The 20,775-nt window shown below is 43.6% G+C and overlaps 1 protein-coding gene across 4 annotated transcripts in view; it reads left to right on the forward strand.

Annotated features, from left to right (window-relative positions):
- The window catches only part of gabbr2 (gamma-aminobutyric acid (GABA) B receptor, 2), a 197,073-nt gene that overhangs the window by 42,612 nt on the left and 133,686 nt on the right, over positions 1-20,775 (forward strand). For all 4 annotated transcript variants that reach the window (XM_037093801.1, XM_037093800.1, XM_037093799.1 and 1 more), the window contains one exon: positions 17,639-17,776. In XM_037093801.1, the coding sequence (XP_036949696.1) occupies positions 17,702-17,776 (75 nt within the window). In that variant the 5' untranslated portion in view covers positions 17,639-17,701. The remainder of the gene's footprint in view (positions 1-17,638; positions 17,777-20,775) is intronic.

Raw genomic sequence — 20,775 nt, forward strand, 5'->3', positions numbered from 1 at the left:
GGTATTTCTGAATGATTCACATTATAGCATCACGTTGTAAATAGGGATGCACAATATTTGTGTAATATCTCTGTATTTTCTGATTATGAATCCACTTTTGGCCGATTGCCAGCGCTAATATGCACATATTTGGTTGGTGCCACCCATTAGAGAGCTGAAGCCGAATCATTATTTGAAATCTTCTTGTTGTCAAAGAGATGTGTGTGAAGTTCTCACCTCCTGTTAATGATTCCTGGAGACACAAACCTGAGACATCATTTGCACAGTACCAATGGTGAGTGGCTGTATGTTATGCATTCATTTCAGCTGGGCCGTACCAAACAATTATGTCTATTCATTCTTTTTAAACTCATTAAAGTGCTATTTGTATAATTAGCTTCCACCGTTGGCTGAGCGGGATTGTTTCTGATTTGTGTGAAACATTTCCAATAACTCCAGAGCTTTGTAAAGTCCAGAGGTCAACATTTGCCCCAACAAGATAAATGCAGTAATTTCCCAAAAATTTTTTTAATCTTTTAATTTTAAAATATTTGGCTTCAGTCATTATGTGTATGCATTTGAATTCAAAACAAGTACTTTTTAGTTGTAATGATTGAAGAAAGTCAGAGGTTTCGATAAAAAAAAGTAATCCGGTGAATCACAAAATAGGATTTTGTTTGAGGACTTTCTCCGGGTGGATGTTGTCATAAAATATGCAAACACAATAACACAAATTCAAAGCTGCAAATGTAAAAAATATTAACGACATCCGGCACGGCCCTGCAATTTAATGCATCCATTAGTATCATTTTAAAAGGGTAGTGAGTGTGTTTGTGTTGGACTCTGACATCAGTGTATTGTGACGTTCTCCACAGAGACCACCATGCTTAGCCGTTGGGGTCCTTGTGCGTGTGTTGACTGTCCATCAGTGACACACCAGGGAAGAATATATGTTTCTCACACACACACACGCACACACACACGCACACACACACTTATGCACACAAACACACAACAGCAGCAGCAGCAGCAGCAGCATCTTTTCTGTCTCCCAGATATTAAAGTCCTGCAGACTATCTTGGTTGAGAAACTCAGGGTGGCTAACACCAGTTGATTTATTTATGAGGCGGGGTTCAATACTGGCTTTAGGGCTGTCTTTAGGACTGGCCTCTTATAGTCTATCCTTATTGACCACATTTGTGGTCGTCATTAATATTACATTTTGACATCCTGACAGATATGCATTCCGAGAGGATAGCAGCAAACTAAAGTTTTCTACTTCACCATAACTCCAAACTTTGACAGGAAGGCTGTGATTGTTCCTGCAGATCAGAGATTTTCTGCTGCGGTTTGAAAGAGAGCATCTTTGAGAGGCAAAGCTGATTAGTATGCGTAGCGATGTTTGCAATTTCATCTTTGCTTTTTTTTTTTTCTTCTTTTTTTTTTTTTTTGACGGACTAGTGTCCTGAGCGCACGAAGCGGAGCTGATTTGGTTTGGTTTGAGTGTTTACCTCCAGCTTTGATTCACTCAGGCTTGATCTAAAAGGTCAGGCCAGGCAAAATGTAACTTGCTTGTGGTGACAAGAGATATATACGTCTCCACTGCTGCTGGATCTCAACCGGCACTACAAAAAATAAAAATAAAAAAATCGATAAGTCATAAATTATATTGCAGGAAATTAGAATGGCTTTGGGGTGAGAGTCTAACATTTCAGATGGCAGAAGAGATGCTGATTTATAGACAGACTGGATACATCGATTAACGTTACGAAATGCGTATTTGGCCGAGCATTCGGAGCCCCCCTTCACGTGGTTTTCTTACATGTAATTTAGAATGGGTACTTTGCTCTCCTTTTAAATTATTCAGGCACACACGCACATGCAGAACACACACACACGCAAGGACGGCACTGTGATAGGTGATGCAGCCGCGAAGAGTCACTGGCGATGACTGTCACTTGTGGTCCCATGGGTGTCTCAGTGGTCAGAGATTGGGATGTAACGGAGGAAGACTATTATTGTGATCCACTCAATTATTCATCTATGAAAGAACTCAATACCCGGCGCGAGAGAGCGAGGCAGAGAGAGAGAACTTTGGGTTGACGTGAAGCATGGCTGTCACATGCCCAAGCATAATGTGACTCTCTCATAAATTAAAAGCGCAAAGGATTGTGGAACTTGAACAAGACATTTTGTGAAGTGGCTTTTAATGTCATTGATTTAATTCCTGGAGCCGGGACAATGGAGACATCTTCTTTCTTGATGCATTTCACACTACGGCTCTTACAAAAGGGCCTGTGAACATCAGTCGTAACATTTCAACAGTGTGTAAAGGTAACATCTCTTTATTGCTCCTCCATTGTCCGGAGGCGTTGCCAGCGCTTATCTCAACAGTGTTCAGTTTGTACCTTCCCCGTTCGACTCATCTGACAGCGGAGTGTGTCTTTGCAGATAGCATCGGCGGCCAGCCTAGCTTCACTGGTGGGGACAAAACGCTCGGCTCGCTTTTATTTTAAACAAACTTGAGCCGAACATAACTCTCTGCCCTCCGTGCACCTCGACCCCACCGGCAGATATTCACTACATGGATTCCTGCGTGATTAACACCCCCCCCCCAAAAAAAAATAAAAGAGAGCAGTCATGAATGTAACTGCCAGAGAAGGCATTTTTATCCCATGTTGTGTTTACATACCAGCAGAACCACCTTTGATGGGATTAGAATCACTAAAGATGTGCTTTAGCTGGCCCGGGAAGCTGCTAGCAGGGAGAATGTGCAGGGATTTATGCATTTTTGATGCAGCGTGGGGAGGAGTGGAACTCTGAAAAGGCTGCATGACCTACTTAGAGAGCCGTGGAATTCAGACGACTCGTCATGCCACAAAAAGAGAAAAATCTTTCTCTCACTGTGCGTGTGTGTGTGTTTCAGAGAGATGCATGCAAAGTGCACTCTTTCACATGTACTTCTCTGCCTGCTGGTGTTTGTGTGCGAGGGATGTGACACAGGCACACACGCTGTGAATTCATCAGAGAGCGCTTCTTTTTTTCTTCTCTTCATTTCTCTCTTTACTTTGCATTAGTGTGTGTATCCTGCTCCATGGGCTGCATCTTATTTTAAGCCTTTCAGTCTGTTTTATTTAAAAGCCTCTGTAATGAAGAGCCTTCTGACATCCTGCAACACTTCTTCCCACCATCCACTGAGATGGCATCTGGCCGGCTGTAGACGCGCGTGCATGCTCGTGCACGCACACACACACACACACACACACACACACACACACACACACACACACACACACAAACAGACAAACACGCTCACTTTTATCCACACAAACACAGGACGAACAACAGCTTCTCCCTCTGTCCCCATCTAAGGGAAAAATGCAATTTTCTTTGCGACATGGCCTTGTACACAAATTAATTTTCCTTTGCAGTCTGGCCCCTTCATTCCCTCCTCTCTCCATCACCTCCTTCTCTCTCTCTCTCCCTCTCTCCCTCTTTCTCTCCCTCGTTCTCGGTAGCTATGGCAACACAGTGTTGCACGTCAGCTTCTCAAATGAGACGGTATTGTCCGACTGCTCGGGCTGTCACATTCCTGTTTTCACCGTCACCCTGTGGGGTGAGAGAGAGAGAGAGAGAGAGACTCTGTTTTTATTGCTATGTCTTTCCAGTCACCTCAATACAGGCCAGTCAATAAGCGATTCATTAGAAACGACAAGCACTCACGGTCAATGCCTTCAACTGGAGTGTTTATTTGGCCCGGAAATTAGCTATTGTGAGACAAGAGTCGACCACCTGGTTGGATGTTGCATGTGTGTGTGTGTGTGTGTGTGCGCGTATGGCCATGTGTGTGGTATGCTTGTAGCTACTGGTGATTGATGATTGTTTGTGGACACTGCTGGCATGGCCCCCAGCCTGGTTAAATATGCGCTGGTTGATGAATCCCAGGGTACATTGTGTTTGTGTACGTGTGTGTGTGTGTGTGCGCGCGCGCGTGTGTACGTGCGTGCGTTGGTAACAGTGAGTTCATGTGTGCTCGTGGCAGTGGACCTCCCAGTTGATGTGAATCGCTGCTGGTCTAAAGCAGGCACATGCAGAGTAATTATTGGACCTCTGAAAAACATCCGCAGAATGCACTTGGTTCATTTGTCAAAGCAACGGATCAAATGTGTAAAATTACAAGTTTTAGTGAGAGGAATTACAGTCATAATTGTGGTGCTTCCCCACTTTTGTTGAAGATAAATAAAAGGGTAACACTTACTCTAAGTGCTTATTATCATTATTATGTGTTAGAAGACTGCACACGTGTTAATAATATCATCATACACATGTTTACTGTTAGATTCCAAGACATTTCAAGGACTGAACAGACTTGTGAGGCTGTTTACTTTTAATTGCTTACACATGTCTTATGAGCTAAAAAAAAACAACATGTTTCTGATGCTGTTACTAACACTTGTTAATCGTATTAACACAAATTAATGTTAATGAGCTTGTTATAGGGACTCACAAATATGAATTTCTTTCCACCAATGAATTAACAAGCTGTTGTCAGAGGAATATAAGGTCTCGAGAAGCTAGACTGAAGCTGTTTGAAGCTAGAAAGGTGGCAGGGTCCGCCAAATACAATCAAAGTAGAACAGTATGAACCTGTGTCCTTTTAAGGTCAGTTTGTTCATTCAGTTTATTCAGTCATGAAAGTAAACAGAGTTTACTTGTTTAGTTTGCTTAGGCGTAACAAAATCATCCAATAAAGATCTTTCTCTTATGATTAAAATGTCTTCCCCAAAACTACACACTGCCCCTTTTAATATAAAGTGTTACCAGTAATACCGCTACCCATCCAGACATGAATTTCCCAGTGTCTTTTCATTCCACTTGGATGTCATTATCCATTCATCTCCAACAGCTATTCCGCAGTCCTCTGTGCTCTCCTGTCACTGACTGTTTAATCAGCTTTCAGCGAATGTTAATGATTGATAAGCACATTTACTTGCCATGTTATGGCAGTCCACTCTTTGAAAGCATCCTTTGAAAAATACGGTTTGGTGATTAACTGAGACATTAATTGGATTGAGCAGAAAACTGCAACACCCAGAGAAGATGCATTAATGATGCAATGCTTACAGCCCTGACCCTTAATGACTTCAAACCTCCTGGAGATGAGAGCAGACGGAGGGATGGGATGAATGAGAGGTGGGAAGTGATTGGGGAAAAAGAGAGGGCAGGGGGTGACAGAAAGAGGACGAGAGGTGCAAGTAACCGTGAGACAGCGAACGAGTGAAAGAGGGAGAGGGAGAGAGTGATGATGTTGATGAAATAGAGAAAAGAAGTGGCGTATAGGGAGGGAGGAAGAGAGGTTTAGAAAATGAAAGAGAGGTCCTAAATCCAAACGGAGACTAGGCTAGGATTCCTGGGAGGCGGCGTTCTGCTGTAACAAGATTGATGTCCGTGGACAGAAGAATCCCTAGGCTGCAGAGAGGGGCAGCCTCAACTGCTCTCTGCTCTATCCTACTTAGTACACACAGGCACACAGGCACACACACACACACACACACACACACACACACACACACACACACACACACACAAGCACAGACCTCCATGCACCCACTCAACCAATATGACAGGCAGTTTTCTAAAGTTCCACAGTCCACCGTGCCTACACTTCCCAGACTCCCATCTGTCTTGTGTGGAATAAAGACAGGTGCTGCTTTCCCTCCAGCCTTCTCATAAAAGTTGCCAATAGATGGTCCTCCTAATTTGGAGAAGGATGAGTAATCTGCCAGTGTTTGTCCTTTCAGACCTGACTAAATGTCAACCCGCAATATCTGCCTTTTTTCCCACTCTCTAAATGGCCGTTATTAAATAACCAATAGCAGAGAGGACTGCTGGCAATGTCATCTGAACGCACGAGCGCAGACGTGACTTGTGTTGTGATTGTGGTGGGAGAAGTGCCCTTCGAAAGACGAGCTGAATCTTAAATAAACTGCCATTGTGTTTTGCATGTAAGGAATTAATGAAATCATGATACCGAAATGACTGACAGGTGAAGTCAGTGACAGTTTGAATTTAAATGCGGAATAATGGAGGTGGTCGCTGCTGTTGTGTCACACATGCCTTAATACTGTTGCCTTGTCTTTGCACTGTATTCAGTGTATTATGAATATGTATACTTGGACTTACTGCCCTTATTTGTGAGTTGATGTTGTTGTTGTCTTGTCCTTGGGGCTGCTATTGGCTAGATCTCACTTACAAATTAGATTTTAATCTCAATGTGAATTCCTAGTTAAATAAAGATTCTACAGTATACTTTATAAACAGTTAGAGCAAATCGATGTGCCTGAGCAAGTGTGATGCCTCCTTTTCTCTTCTAATCATTTGACCATAACCATCAACCTTCTTCAACCTCCAGGGGAGTCCATCTTACTCTACATGTCAACAGCAGTTTAATAGACTTGGAGACTACTCCTCTACTTTTGAAAACACTGTAAAGAAACAGGTGTATAATGTGTGTATTTCCCTATAATGTCTGTAAAACAGGGTTATCTTGGTTTGGTTATGAACCTGTAACAGAACACACGTATTAGAAAGGGAATACTGGGAATCATGGGATTGTAGGATACAGCTGTTTTAGAGCTTAAATAGAAATTGAGTAAATATACTGAAATTAAAAGTTGACATTTCTTGGCTTATCCAATTTATGTGCATTCAAAAATAATCTCTCTCAGTTATCACAAATTGTCCACTTGAAGTGTGCGATGGTGTTTGTATATGCAGAGAACTAGCCCTCTGCCTGTATTTTCTTATTTTCTTAGTATTTTGCTGTGTTTGGGATGATTGTAAATGTCAGCATGTCAGCAGTGGTATGTAGCCTCCAGCAAATAGCAGCGACAGGTCGGGGCATTATAAAAACCTAGTGCCCGGGTTACGGTGCTGTCTCTGTGCCTTCACTCTGCTCTCTGTGTGGCTGTTTGACTGAGAGTGGGGTGAGTCTACATACACACACAGGCAGAGCAGAGAGGCATACAGAGGACAGCATGGCGAGTGCATTTCAGCTGCAATCACACAATATCTTGAGGGCTGTGCAGAAGTATGGATGTGTTTATTTGTGCTGAAAATAAGGTTTTATCTCTCTGATTTACTGCTTTGCTTTTGTTAAGTAGTTGTTTGAAAGTAAATGCCTAGTAAATACAGTTTGTTCAAAATTAGAATTCCAAAAAAAATTGAAGTAATCAGGCAGTATCCTCTAGAAGCTAAGATGTACTGTGCAGGACAAAAGTTAAAAGAGATAAAGAATGCACATGTGCACAGGCACAAACTATACAGGGATAGTTTTACATTTTCAGATACCAGCCGAAATACATTTATTTCACTTACTTCATTTACTTTCATATTTTAAGTCCACAGCCTAACACTGATTAGCTTAGCATAGTCAGACACTTTGCTGCTTCCTTTAGATAACCAGCAGGATGTAAGATGTAGAAGATGAAGATGTAAACCCTCTGTGTAACACTAGTATTTTGTCATGTTTCTTGTAACCACATATTAGTGTATAATTAACTGTAGAGGTAGCAGCACTATCTCCAAGGAAGGTGGCACACACACACACACACACACACACACACACACACACACACACACACACACACACACACACACACACACAGAGCACGCCACCCTACTTCTGCTCTCTGTTGGGCGGCTGATGCAGGCTGTCGAGATCTAGTTTGAGCATGTTTCAACTACAATATAAAGTGTTTATCCATCTGTCGTTCTTCCTAACCTGGATATGGCTGGTGGTTTCCACTCGTGCAGAATGCATCACATGAGGTAAACGGGCTGGAGAGGGCTTGTAAAAAGTGGAGGCAGGGACTTTTAAAATCACAATTCTTTGAAAGCAGAGCTCAGCACTATCCAGCAGGAATTGTATGTTTACGCTGGAAGAGTTTTCAGAAAGATAGCGGAGAGGTGGGGGAAGGGATGGACTGGGTTGAAACTTTCACACGGTTGTTGTCCATAAAGCTTTAATTGACAAGAAATATGTGAGAGGTTTTATGTGCGCCCGTATTATTCAGTTTATAGGCTGCTTTAGTTGAGAAAAACTGGAACATAATCTTACGTGTATCTTGAAGGATGGCAATTTTTCATTGTCGGTTAATTTGGGGTTCTGCTGTCAGTGATAAAACAGAAGAAAAAGTACATTTATGAGGAACGCCTTGAGTCAAAATCAGCCGTGCATTTTGTCTCAGGAACAGACTTGCAGAAGTTTTCGCTCCGTCTCTCTGCAGCAGCCTGGGACACCGGTATAACACCAAACTGACTCTTATTAACCGCTGCACCATTAACCAAATTCATTCATTCATTCACTCCTCCTTTGTCCCACCTATTTTTTCTTTCGACTGTCCCTTTTTACTGGATTCATAAGCGATTCATAAGAGAGAGTGGAGGACCTTCGGGGCCAAGAAACAATTAACTTCATAATGGCATCTTTCCCTCTCTCTTTATTCTCACCAATATCCGTCCACGTTCCCCATCTCCCAGTCTTTATCATTTACTAGTTAGCGGATTCATCGGTAAGGGCACCTCCGCAGTGAAGTAAAAAGCACATGACATTTATCGGACCCTTGCGTCCTAATTCTGTTGGGCAGATATTAAAACAACCTTTCTTCTTTTATGGGCAGAATGATCGTCATTACCATTATAATAATACTTAAGTCGCTGCCAATCCATCAAGAGTTGTTGAGATATTCAGTCTGGTCTAAAGTGGCTGACACAATTTCAATTACAACACAGTTACAGTACGGAGACTTTGTTTTATGCATTCTATGTTAATAAGGATTTAAAAAAATACGACATCATACGCTCACCGCGACAGCATTTTAATGTTAAATACTTAACTGTTTTTAATTCTCATGCAGAGTAATACACCCCTCTGACATGAACTTGAGTGGATCACTGCTATAAACTAAAATTAATCTGTTTTATTAATTCATTCATTTTTTCCCCCTGCCCCTTAGAGAATCTGATCACACCACTGCCCTGTGTCAGTGACTCGATGGTGATTAATGTGATCAATGTGACTCCCTGTGATTGATGAAGAAGGGGGGCAAGAATGGGGACTCTTCTTTGCAGGTATTCTGAAAATGAGTATCTCCTCCTCTTCTTCATTTTCCCTGTTCGTCTCACTCTCGCCGAGAAGGACGAGGCACAATGCCACACTGCTCTACAGTGCCAGAAACAGGTTGTGACAACTTAAAGGGGAACAGTGTGTGACAGTTGGTCATAAATTGAGAGAAATACAGGAGAATAGTGACCCTTGGAGGAAACTAGGAGAGGACTAGCTTTACTTAAAACAGCCGAAGCATTCAGAGCTCATCTCGTGTCATTTCTGCGAACAGCAGGAAAGAGGACAAGTTCCTAGAAACCCCTGTTCCTGTCCTCACTGAATATTAAACACATTCAAATGAACAAATTAGAGAGTGTGGTCTAGACTCTAAAGCTGTGCTTTTTCTATGATATCAACTCAAAATGTCTGCTGTCAGAAAGCGAATAGTGACTGCAATCAAAAAGCTAACATCTAACTGAGAATCCACATACGTTTTACCTCTCCTCTCCTCTCCTCTCCTCTCCTCTCCTCTCCTCTCCTCTCCTCTCCTCTCCTCTCCTCTCCTCTCCTCTCGCCTCTCTTCATCCGATGCTTCCTCAGGGAGCGATTGGCTCGTTTCGGTGGGATTACACTTTGGTCCGTCTGTCCCCCTCACTGGTTAGCGCGACATGTTCCAGCTGTTGTCAGACCTTGTCAAAAGCACAACAACCTGTAATAGGCTTAACACAGCGTCTGCTTCCTGCACAGCACAGATTGCTAATAAAGGTGCAATGTGTTCGCTGTGATTTTAGTACCAGTGGCCAATTTGAGCTTATCTCAGATTCGTGAGTGAGCCGATGCCTGTGTTAATGTGTGCATGTTTGTTTATGATTGTGTTTTGGCACACATTTGCTGAAGGATGATGATTTATCTGGTGCATGTGTGTCTGTGTGTGTTCCTGTGTGTGTGTGTGTGTGTGTGTGTGTGTGTTTGAGAATAAGCATGAGGGGAGACGTGTGTGTGCGTGGCAGAGACTGAAAGTGAAAACGAGAGAAAGCGACTTGTCACCACCGAGGAGGCATCCATCGTGCCATCGTGGTTATCCCGGTGGCCATCTGAGCTCTCCAGAAAGCGAGGGATAGATTGAGTGCCATGACGAGAGCCAGACTGCAGGGAGGGGTGGAGAGAGGAGGAGATGGAGGGCAAACAGCCATCAGCTTGAGCAGCTCAGTCAGTCTGTCGCGGCGGATTTTAAAGGCCAGTCTCTCCCAAGTGGTGGCTTCCTCGACTCTTTGTCTCTCTTTGTTGCAGGCATGCAATGTGAAGGGAATGAAATGAAAAAAAAAGAAACAACTCCATCACCCCGTCCCGTGCTCAATTTTACTTCATCCACTCTCTCTCTCTCTCGATCAATGTGTACTCTCCTGGTATACACCGGGGGCCCGCTGTCTAAATGTTACCACAAGGAGCCTCGATGCTCGCTGCATACGCAACCCATGCATCATCCTCACCTCTTCCTCCTCCCTTTCTCTCCCTCTTGTTGCTCTTTCTTCCAGGTACCCCACTTAGAGCTTTGGCTATTGCTATGGCATGGTGGCCGGTATGTTATACCACAGCGGACCACTCAATTGCCAAGGGGCTCATTGACGGGGAACATATTGCTCTAGCTTCTTAAAGATTTCACATCTCTGTGTGTAAGGATGAGGCAGCCAGCGCTGCGTGAGATGTTCAGTCAGCAGTGGTTGACCTTAATTGACAGAAGAATGACCCCAGTGAGCTCAAGGGAGCCCTCTTTATCAAATTGCTATTGATATACAGCTAGAATGATTAAATATGCTGCAGCAACCCTAATAAAACTTCACCGAACTGTTGCAGGAAAAAAAATTTGCACACTCAACAGCCCACCCTGCCTCATTCTTCCCGACAGTAGTTGGTATCGACAGCCATGACAAAGTTTGGAGGATTAGTTGGGTTTGTACATGGGGAAATAGATAATCTCCTTTAGATCTGACCTATTGGCTGCACTCTGCTAACTCTGTGGGGCTTTGCAACACCAAGCGTATGTTTCAGCTACTGCTTGATTCAGCAAGGCTCACATTTCCTCCGCTGGCTTGGAGATGTGCAAGCAGTTCAATAAGGAGTGCATGCAGGAGGCAGATGTGACCGTTAAGGGGAGACCAGCTTTTTGCATCTGCCGCACTGCTGCTACATGGATGCTCAAAACATCAGGACACGATGCAGGGATACGTACAGCATGAGGGCAGGATGGATGCACAGGGGACTTCGTCAGTGACGGTGCTGTATGTGTCAGAGTGGAAAACTCAGTAAGGCATTCAAAGTCAAATCTACTGACTAAACTAAAAAAAAATGCATAAAACACATGAAGCCAAGGGTGAAAGTTGCACCGATTTTTTTTTTTATATCGGAGGGAGAGAGGTAATATTGTTGCCACACGCAGCACCTTTTAAATCCTTGAAAGTGTATGACGGTGAGAGGAATAATTAAGTCCTTGAAAGCTCTTGAAAACACAGACGCGGGTCAGTGAAAGTCCCCCCGCAGTTGTGTAATTGTTTCACGTGCCACCTGCCTTGTGCACGGCCAGCGTGCGCCCATGAGGGACTGAAGGTGAATGTGAGCCAGAATGCTATCGCTAAGCCGAACTTAAAAACCTGCTTGTTCTCATTATAAAAAAAATTCTCAGAGGTAGATTCTCCTTGATGTGTGTCTCAGGCTACGCCGTGTTGGGTGAATTGTTGAGTCTGAAGGAAGTGAAAGTCCTTTAAAAGACCTTGAATGTGAGGTTTAAGAAAGTGTGTGAACGCTGCGATGCCCAGTTCGCGCATAGGCATCATGCGCACACTGTTTACAATCGTGGGCAAATGACAACACATTATCATAATGCAAGTTGACGAGTCGACAGCGTGCACACATCCGGTCTTAACCTGTAAAGGCACATTTTCTGCGGTGGGATTCTTGAGGATTTTGCTCTCAGTAATCACCTGTGCTGTTGGCCTTGTCATGAATAAACGCAGTGTGTGAAGAGCAGATTGCTTCTGACATCAGATCAGGCTCTCCCTCCCTCCCTGGTTCTCTCTCTCTCTCTCTTTCTCTCTCTCTCTCTGCCTCACACATACTCACACGTGTGTGCAGTGTTGGGCCTCAGGTTGCTGATTTGGGTGCAGTAATTTGCCATTAGACGAGGGACAGGTGCAGCTGCCGCTGTTTGCAGCGCTAACAAAGCATTTCATCATGGTTAGCTCCAGCCTGGTGCTCTGATCAGCTCTTGTTCTTGTCACAATATTGCACGTGTGTGCGCGCACAAACACACGCGAAGAGGCACAGATACATTACAAGCACAGGCTCTGGTGGTCTCTATGGGGCTGTTACACATCGTGTTATGGTGCTGGTTAGAATGGAGGGTTTGGGTTCAGAAACACAAAGTTCGAAACACAAGTTTTAGGTATGCAGTTTTGTGTCTGACCCTGTGGAGGGTTCATTTAGATAATAATCTGAATATTGTCACCCGGTGCTTTTGTGTTAGGCAGAAGCCTAAGAAAGTTTGGTCACATAGCATTTAAAATGGTATTCTTATAACAACTTCAGCGAACCCTCATTTTCAGTTGTTTTTGGCGGCCCAAGTGGCCAAAAGTGGTATAAGCTGTTTGCAGAACGCATAGAGTTGAGGTAATGTATCTCCTTGTGGCTATGTAAGATTGATAACTATAATATGATGATGGTGAAGCAAAGAATGACAGGTGATAATGATAGGTCCTGTTTTATTGGACACGTTGACTTTTAAAATAACTAAATTACCAGCCTACCTACTGATGATCATCTAGTTAAACTGAGACTGCAACCTTAACCAGTTAAAACTCGACTACATTTAACTGTTGGGCTATCTTTTCAGTGGTTTTAAGTAATTTCTCCTAATGTAAATCGCTCCATTTTATTATGTTCAGTCAGAGAAGCTTAATTCATAAAGCCTCTCTGATGAAAGCTATTCATCTCCTCTACGGTGACTTACTGTTGCCAAAATGTGCTGTGAAGTTATTTTCAGCAAAAAAGTGCAATGATGCGTGCTAACCTTAAAAGAGATTCTGTTTCCCAAAAAGTTACAGAACTTTTAACTTTAGAAATATATAAGTGATGGAAATGATCTCACGGAGCCGTAGATAATGAGTGAAAAAGAAAAAAAAAAAGAAAGAAAAAAAAAAGCATTTTATTCAGGCATCTGTTTCCTCACATTTGCTCTAATTGAGTGTGATTAATCAGTAGCACAATAGCTGATGTCATCATGTAGTGCTCTATCAATAATTCTGAATCTCGGCAGCTCTGTGTAAAGGTCAGCGCGAAGGGAGAGGTAATGGAGGCAATCTATTGAGGAGCATTTGAAATGAACTCCTCCTCGGCCATCTGTCCCATCTGTAATATCCTCTAAATGGTAAATGTAGTGCTGCAAACTCACTGCGCTAAAATGTCAAGCCGCAGAGGAGCCATTTTTCAAAGGCAACAACAGCAGTATTGCGTGGCCCGAACCTTGTAGCAAGTAGCTCTAAATCTGGCTGCTGAGGTAAAAACTTGAGCGAGATTCCAGATTTCCCGTCAACGTTAGACAGGGTTTATATTCCTCCATTGAGTTTCCATCTCCGGGTTCTTCTTCGCTCAGCCCTCACCCAACCAACTCCTGCACACACATGCACACACACACACACGCGCACCTTCCTTGGCCATCTCCCAAGGCGGTCAAACAGATTACTACGGGCGTTAACCCCATCGATCTGCTCCAAATGGCCTCCAAATGCCAGGAATTAGATTTCAGACTGGGGGGAGAGGGAAATAAAGTACTGTAGTATTTCTTGCCGCTCGACTCGGGAGCTAAAGTGCTGCTGTGCCTTCCTCATTCTACTAGGTTTTTTTTCCCCTCTCAGAACCCTGTTGTGTTTTTCAGGATATATTTGTTGTCGCTTTGCACCTTGTTTACAGCATATTTCTTGGGAAAAATTGGCATGTAAAATACAGCCTGTACCTAAAGGCTCTCAGTGGCTGCTTCGAAATCCATGAAAAAAGACACAGATGTCGCACTGTTGAACCCAAAAATTGCGAGAACGAGAAGTAACATAAATAACTGTGAGGAGAGAGGGAGTGGCTTGTGCATGGAAATGGCGAAATAAGATGTAAGGATTTAATGTTTACACAATAAACTATTCCACATATATATATACACATCTTTTCCATAATTTTTGGACTGTAGGCAGTTTTGTCGGGCTGAGTGCAGCTCCTGAGCATCACGGAGAGAGCCGCTGAATCATTTTCACAGTCATGAATTACTCCATTGTGAGGTTATAATGGAGGGCAGGTCTGTAACACTGGTTGATTTGGCTTTATTATAGCGGGCGCTTAATGTCAGGCTAATACCTCTTCACTCCTCTCTTTCTCTCCCTCTATTCAGCCGCCCGTTTCTGCCCCATTCTCCCCACCATCACCTTCACTATCTCCAAGTCTTTTCGCTCTTTGTGTCCCATTATATTCCTGCTTCGTCCATCTGGCATTAAGCTTTACAGAGACTCCACAGCTGAAAAGGTATTGATCAACGTCTGAGTGGTTTTGCTACCTAATGAGAGACTAAATATAACCATGGTTACACGGGGGCCCTGCCGTGGCCTCCTCCCTCACGCGGGCACACAAAGTGTGGTATGACAACACGCCGGTCCAGGCTTCTGTGCGCAGGCACAACAGATTCTGTGCCCGGTGAAAATAGGAGAGGATGAATGATGCGCGGACTGAAGTCTGAGAGGGGAAAAAGAACGCACAGCTACGGTTTCTCGCGCTGCTTGCCTTCCTCTGCGTAAAAAAGGCGAGAGGTTCTAATTTTAGCGATTTCTAATTGCTTACTGCAATTCAGCTGAGCGATTCCATTGTCATTTGAGAAAATTACAGATGTGGTTGGAGCTGACACTGCTAGTTGATGAAATGATTGGATGATGAAAGGAAAATAATTGGCAATTACTTTGATAATCGATGAGTAGTTTAAGTCATTTATCAGGCAAAAGAGCGGCATGTTGTTGAGTCGCGGCAGATTTGCTGCTTTTCTTTGTTTTGGGAGTAAACTGAGGATATTTGGATTTTGGTCTGTCGGTTGGACAAAAGCAGTTTGATGCTTCTGCTTTCAGTTTTCAGAAATGATGGTGAGAATATTTCACTATTTAATTTTTTTTTTTTTAATTTTCTTTTAAATTTTTCTAAAAAAATGTGAGTACTTAGATACACTTACAAGCCAGTAACTTATGAATGTGACCATACACATTTGATACAACGTAACAGATAAACATCGTCAGCTGCTGAGACAAGAAGAATGTTGGTCAAAACTGGTGTTAAACCAATAAATCGGTGCGTCCCTGCTATTTCTCACATTAAACAGACCGAATAGTTAACTGACAAAATAATGGCTGGTCCTAGTTGAAGCTCTATGTATGAGCTTTTGGTTTCTTAAGCTTTAAGCAAAACTGTGTTGTAGTTTTCTTGAAAGAAAAACTGATGAGACTTCAAAAGGTTTTCACCAAAGTGCGGATTTATCACACCCACAAATATGGAAACATCCCCAGCGTGGTCACAGACACCCTGAGGTTGGCTTAACATTTCGCACATGAGCACACAAACACACACATGCACACACATACTCACATGCTCACACACACACAAACACGCACACACACACACACACACACACGTGTAAACTGGGCTTTAAATGCTGTGAAGCAGTTTTATTTTGCTGCAAAGGAGAGCGAAGACCATAACCATTCTTTACCACCTACACTACATTGTCACTCTCCGTTATAAATCAGCTTAAACCTGCACTATCACCAGGCTCTATTGTACGCACATTGACAAGTTGAGTTGCCCACATTTCTTCCCTGTTGCATGGTAACCAATTGAGAGTCGCAGTCCTGCCAGCCCACCTTGTTATGGCCAGCTGGAGAGAAATGAATGATAAGAGTATGCAAATGGCATATCTTCTTTAATAGCGTGCTGTTTTATTCAGCTGTGTGGCCAGGATAAGGAATCCCCACTGTGTCTAATCACATCTTCTCCCTCTCATTTCACCTGAGGCATATCCGCAATCTAGTCTATTTTTGACTGGCATTACAGCACGCATTGTTCTCCATCGGCATGAATGTATGTGCACAGGGGAAAGCAGGTTTTTTTTTTTGCCACCTGTAATTAGTCTTCTATTGCAAAAATTGAAAGGCATTCACACACACACACACACACACACACACACACACACGGCTGCAGCAGTTTCATGTGTGTTACGCAGCATCCCCAAAACAATTAAACAGACAAGGGAGGAACACAACATGCGTGCACACGTGTCAGGCCTGCAGGCGCGACACCTGCCATGCACTTAATAAAGCTACAAACAGACCACAACATACAGTCCTACATGTCTGGTTAGGAGTCTCATTCCTCCACATTCGATTTTCAGTTTTTCAATCTGCGCCGCCGAGATCCGACCATGCTGCTGTTCAGCGGGAGATCTCATTCAGTTGCCGGCTGATGGCTAACAAGGTCAAATAACTCTCCAGATGAGATGGACTGTGTCAGAAGGCACAAACACAGACACACACACACACACACACACCACCTGCCATTCAGTCAGTCAGTCCATCTATCTGTCAGCTGCACGCTGGAACACATCCTGAATTGAGTAGCTATAATAGAAGACTGAGGGGGGAAGTGTTTACCGCTGATAGGAATATCATTACAAACTGTGGAAATCAGGGAATCACAGCAAAACCAGTTAGCCAGCTCATGTAGCGATCAATAGAAACCTACGCATTTTTTTTTTCCCTTCTCTCCTCTCATTTCCCTTTCTCTCTCTCTCTCTCTCTCTCTCTCTCTCTCTCTCTCCCTTTTTCGCTCACTCTTTTCCTCCGGTTGCCATAGTGACGTGAAATGGCTGCATTCTGCAGCACTGGATCAGAGCGGGGGCCCGCTACTGCAGCCTGTGAGGAACATTGTTTTACATGATGGCTTCAAAGCACACACACGCAACGCTGCAATTACTCTGCGTGTTCGCTTGTGCCACGGAGAGTGTAACAAGTTAAATGTTATCTAAATGTCATATCGTTTTTCACACACAGTGTACAGTAAGTAAACCCGTGAGTGTGCCGTGTTTGTGGTTCATCAACACACAGAATTTTCATATATAGCTGATGATTATTAAATTCGTGCCTTACATCTTCGACTGTCATCCAAAACTTTATGCAACTTATTCTGCTGACAGAAAACAAAAAGGCAGAAGCAATTTATAATGCAACTATAATCAGTCGAGTCTGTGGGGTTTTTTTTTATTCGGGGCTGGGGATCAGATTTTTCTCTCGTGTGCCGGCGACACGGTAGCCCAAAATAGCCGGAACTTATTCTGTAACTTTCTCCCACTATCCTCTGATCGAGAAATTCAATATGTTTCTGCCTTTTTTCTCGTTTACTCCTCCTTCCGCTCCGTTTTTATAACAAAAACTAATCAAAGTGTCTCCTTTCTCCTCCTTTTCTTGTGTCTCTCTGCGCCTGCAGTGTGACAACGCCAAGGGGCTGAGGGCCTTCTTTGATGCCATATGCTACGGTCCCAAACACCTGATGATCTTCGGTGGCGTCTGCCCTTCCGTGACCTCCATCATCGCAGAGTCCTTGGAGGGATGGAATCTGGTGCAGGTAGGATTCGTGCTGTATTTGCCATTGTGTGTGCGCGCAAGCGTTTGTGTTGTTGTGTTGTGTTGGATGCTGTCATTGCAAGTCCATCAGGATTAAATAGACTACTGGGTTTAAACATGGCCTAGTGTGTTTTCCCCCTTTTTTGGATTACTATCAGAAACCAGATTTTTCTACTTAATTGAGTTTCCAAACATTCTCGTCCCTTACAACTGCGGCTTGCAAGATAGGTCCTGGACTTTCACAGGGGTCGCAACTCGAGGCTTAATCCTTCATTAACCTTGCCGGGGTGACTGTCTAATTGGCGTCGCTCTAATCCTCAGAATCCGCCTTCGTTTCACAATCAGAGGCAGAATGGCTCGAACTTGACGAAATCAGATGTTAGAAAAATTTGAGCTCAACGTCCTATAATCTCTGGACTTGTATTTGAAGGAAAGCATATTATCAAATTATAAAACCGACTGAGGGCTTCTCCTCATGGTTGAACGCTGTTTCATGTGGGTGAAAAGATGTTTTTTTTAGGGAGTTTTGTCAATGGTATGAGCCAATAAGAGTGTTATTACTCAGTCCAGTCAATGTTAATCACCTACAGGACATTCATATAATAGATTTTACCATTCAATTACACTCTTGCATGCTAAATGGTTTTTGCTGCCATTAACTTTGCAGAACTTAATGATTGCTCACTGTAGGTATTAAACACCAGCCATTCTTCCATCTGCTAAACTTTTGACCCCCTGAGTCATTGCTTACAGTTCCTCTGACTGTGATACTGTACTGCAGCACCAAAGAGGGGAAATGCCTCCCTCTGAAGAATACCTTCCATTCGCTGCGAAACCTACAAAGGTTATCAGGCAAAGATAAGAAAGAAGTGAAGCTTGTGCTTGGAAGAGATAGCATAATTCAAGAGGCTGCATTTTGAACAGAATGTCACATTTTGTGGCATATTTCCCCCCCCTGCTTGCAATTACTCTGAATCTGCTGCTTTTCATGTTCCCTTTTCGCTCGCGGTCTTGTCAGGGTCACTCAGGAATGAAAAGATCGGCAGGATGAGGGAATGAAAGGATGAGCCACTTTTTGTTTCTGCTCTCACTTCCTTTTTCGGTGTTAATGATCTCAGTCTAGAATGAGGGGTTTTCAGGCCATAGTTGAATTTGAAGTGCCTTTAAGTATTTGTCTGTGTTGTTTGTGTGTGTGTGTGTGTGTGTGTCTGTATGTGTGCATGTTCTCCGCTCTATTTATTGGCTTGTTTGGCTGTGATTACCCGTGAGAAGTGCAGCGGCAGTCGTCTGCTCTGCGGATCACTCTGGCTGGTACAGTGCTTCCCCCCAGAGCACTTTACCTTCCAGATCCCTTTTTGCTATTAATACACGAACCAACACCAACAAATCCATGCCAGTCTGATCCCAAACGCACACTGCGACACTGGCTGAATACTAGACAGGCCGCGATTGAAGGAAAACGTAAAGGTGAAGAACTGAGAAATCACCCGGTACCTGTGTTTAAAGGAGATGCCTTGAGAGAGCGCGGCGTCGCTGTTGCCACAAGCAACGAAACAGCTTTTTTTTAGGCTGCAAGGGAGATGTTTTCCAATCAGTGAGCCGCCCGACACCGGGGTGAAACAGGTGTCTCGAAGTGTGGTATCATATTAGACGTGATTATCTGCCATTACTTGCGTGTGCATTTGTCTGTATACAAGTGTGAGAGCTTATACGTGCCTGCATGTCGGTACAATGTCAGGAGTAAAGGTTACTATTTCCTAAGATCCGAGTTGTCTCTGCAGGCCTGAGCTACATCCTCATCTGAGCATGACTCACCAAGCAACTATAATGTGCACTGCAGAAACACGCGTCACTGGATGTAAACAACCCACCGGATAGCACTTTGTTGCTCTTACCTTTCTGTTCAGTTGCTCATCGCTCTTTTTCAGGTTGTCAGATCGTTGCCCTGAGCTTCTCTGCTCCATCTTCAAGCCCAGAGTGTTCCCACTGAACGTGTGCGTTTGCTTATACTTTGTTTGTGTCTGAATCTGTGCGTGTAATCATGTAAGCTGTTCGTATGCAGGGAATGCTTCAGTTTTTTTTTTTTATGAGCGACAGAAAGCTCTCTGCTATGACAACAGCTGTGGTGGGAGGTAGTTAGCCGGTTGCTCCAAGCTAGAATAACGCTTTTGTCTGTAGGGCGGAAAAGAACAGAGGGCAAGGGAAGGGAGTTTCCTGAACCAACGAGAAGGGGAGAGAGGACGACAGATGATCAAGAGTTTGGAATCTTGTGCCCCACAGCGTTTTATCGTGCCACATTAGCGGGGATCTGTTTTTAAAACTGTGAATTCTGTCACCCTGCATATTTATTCCCCAGCCCTGGCAGCCCGTCTGCAAGAGCTGAGTTGGTTTGGAAGGAAATAGAGAAACTTTTCATGGTGATTTCACGGGCCAGGCATCAACAAGCTCATCATTTCCACATCAAAACAGGGAGCTCGCAGATACTATCTACAGTAGAGATGGCTGAGAGAACAAGCACTCCTGGAATAAGGCTTAATCATACGCCCATAAAAATAGCCTTCAATCAGTGTTGATGCCTAATGAAGTCAGCTTTGAAAGGCTCAACAAAAATAAACTCACACTGCACACCCGTTCATTACGATCTATGCTCACACTTGAATGCACACACTCATACTTAAAGCAGAGCCGGTTTTTGAAGGGCGACACCGGTGCCACCCTTCAAAAACAGCCTACATTGTTTTCATCCTAGCAGGTGGAACAATGTCTTAAAAGAAATGTGTGTCCTGAAAAATCCCTGATATATTTCGGAAATGATATGAGGCTGCAAAAATACTAATGCTCATCTTGATGAAGGGTGTAGAAAAAGAGTCAGAGGATAAAGAAGAAAAAAGAAGTGGAGAGCTGCATTAACTCTGTTCCATTCTGAGAGACTCTTGACGGACAGTTTCATCCTGCAGGCCAAAGTCACATGATCAAATGAGAGATTCATTTTAGGCTAGT

Source organism: Acanthopagrus latus, chromosome 3 (assembly GCF_904848185.1).
Source record: "Acanthopagrus latus isolate v.2019 chromosome 3, fAcaLat1.1, whole genome shotgun sequence".
Classification (NCBI taxonomy): Eukaryota; Metazoa; Chordata; class Actinopteri; order Spariformes; family Sparidae; genus Acanthopagrus; species Acanthopagrus latus.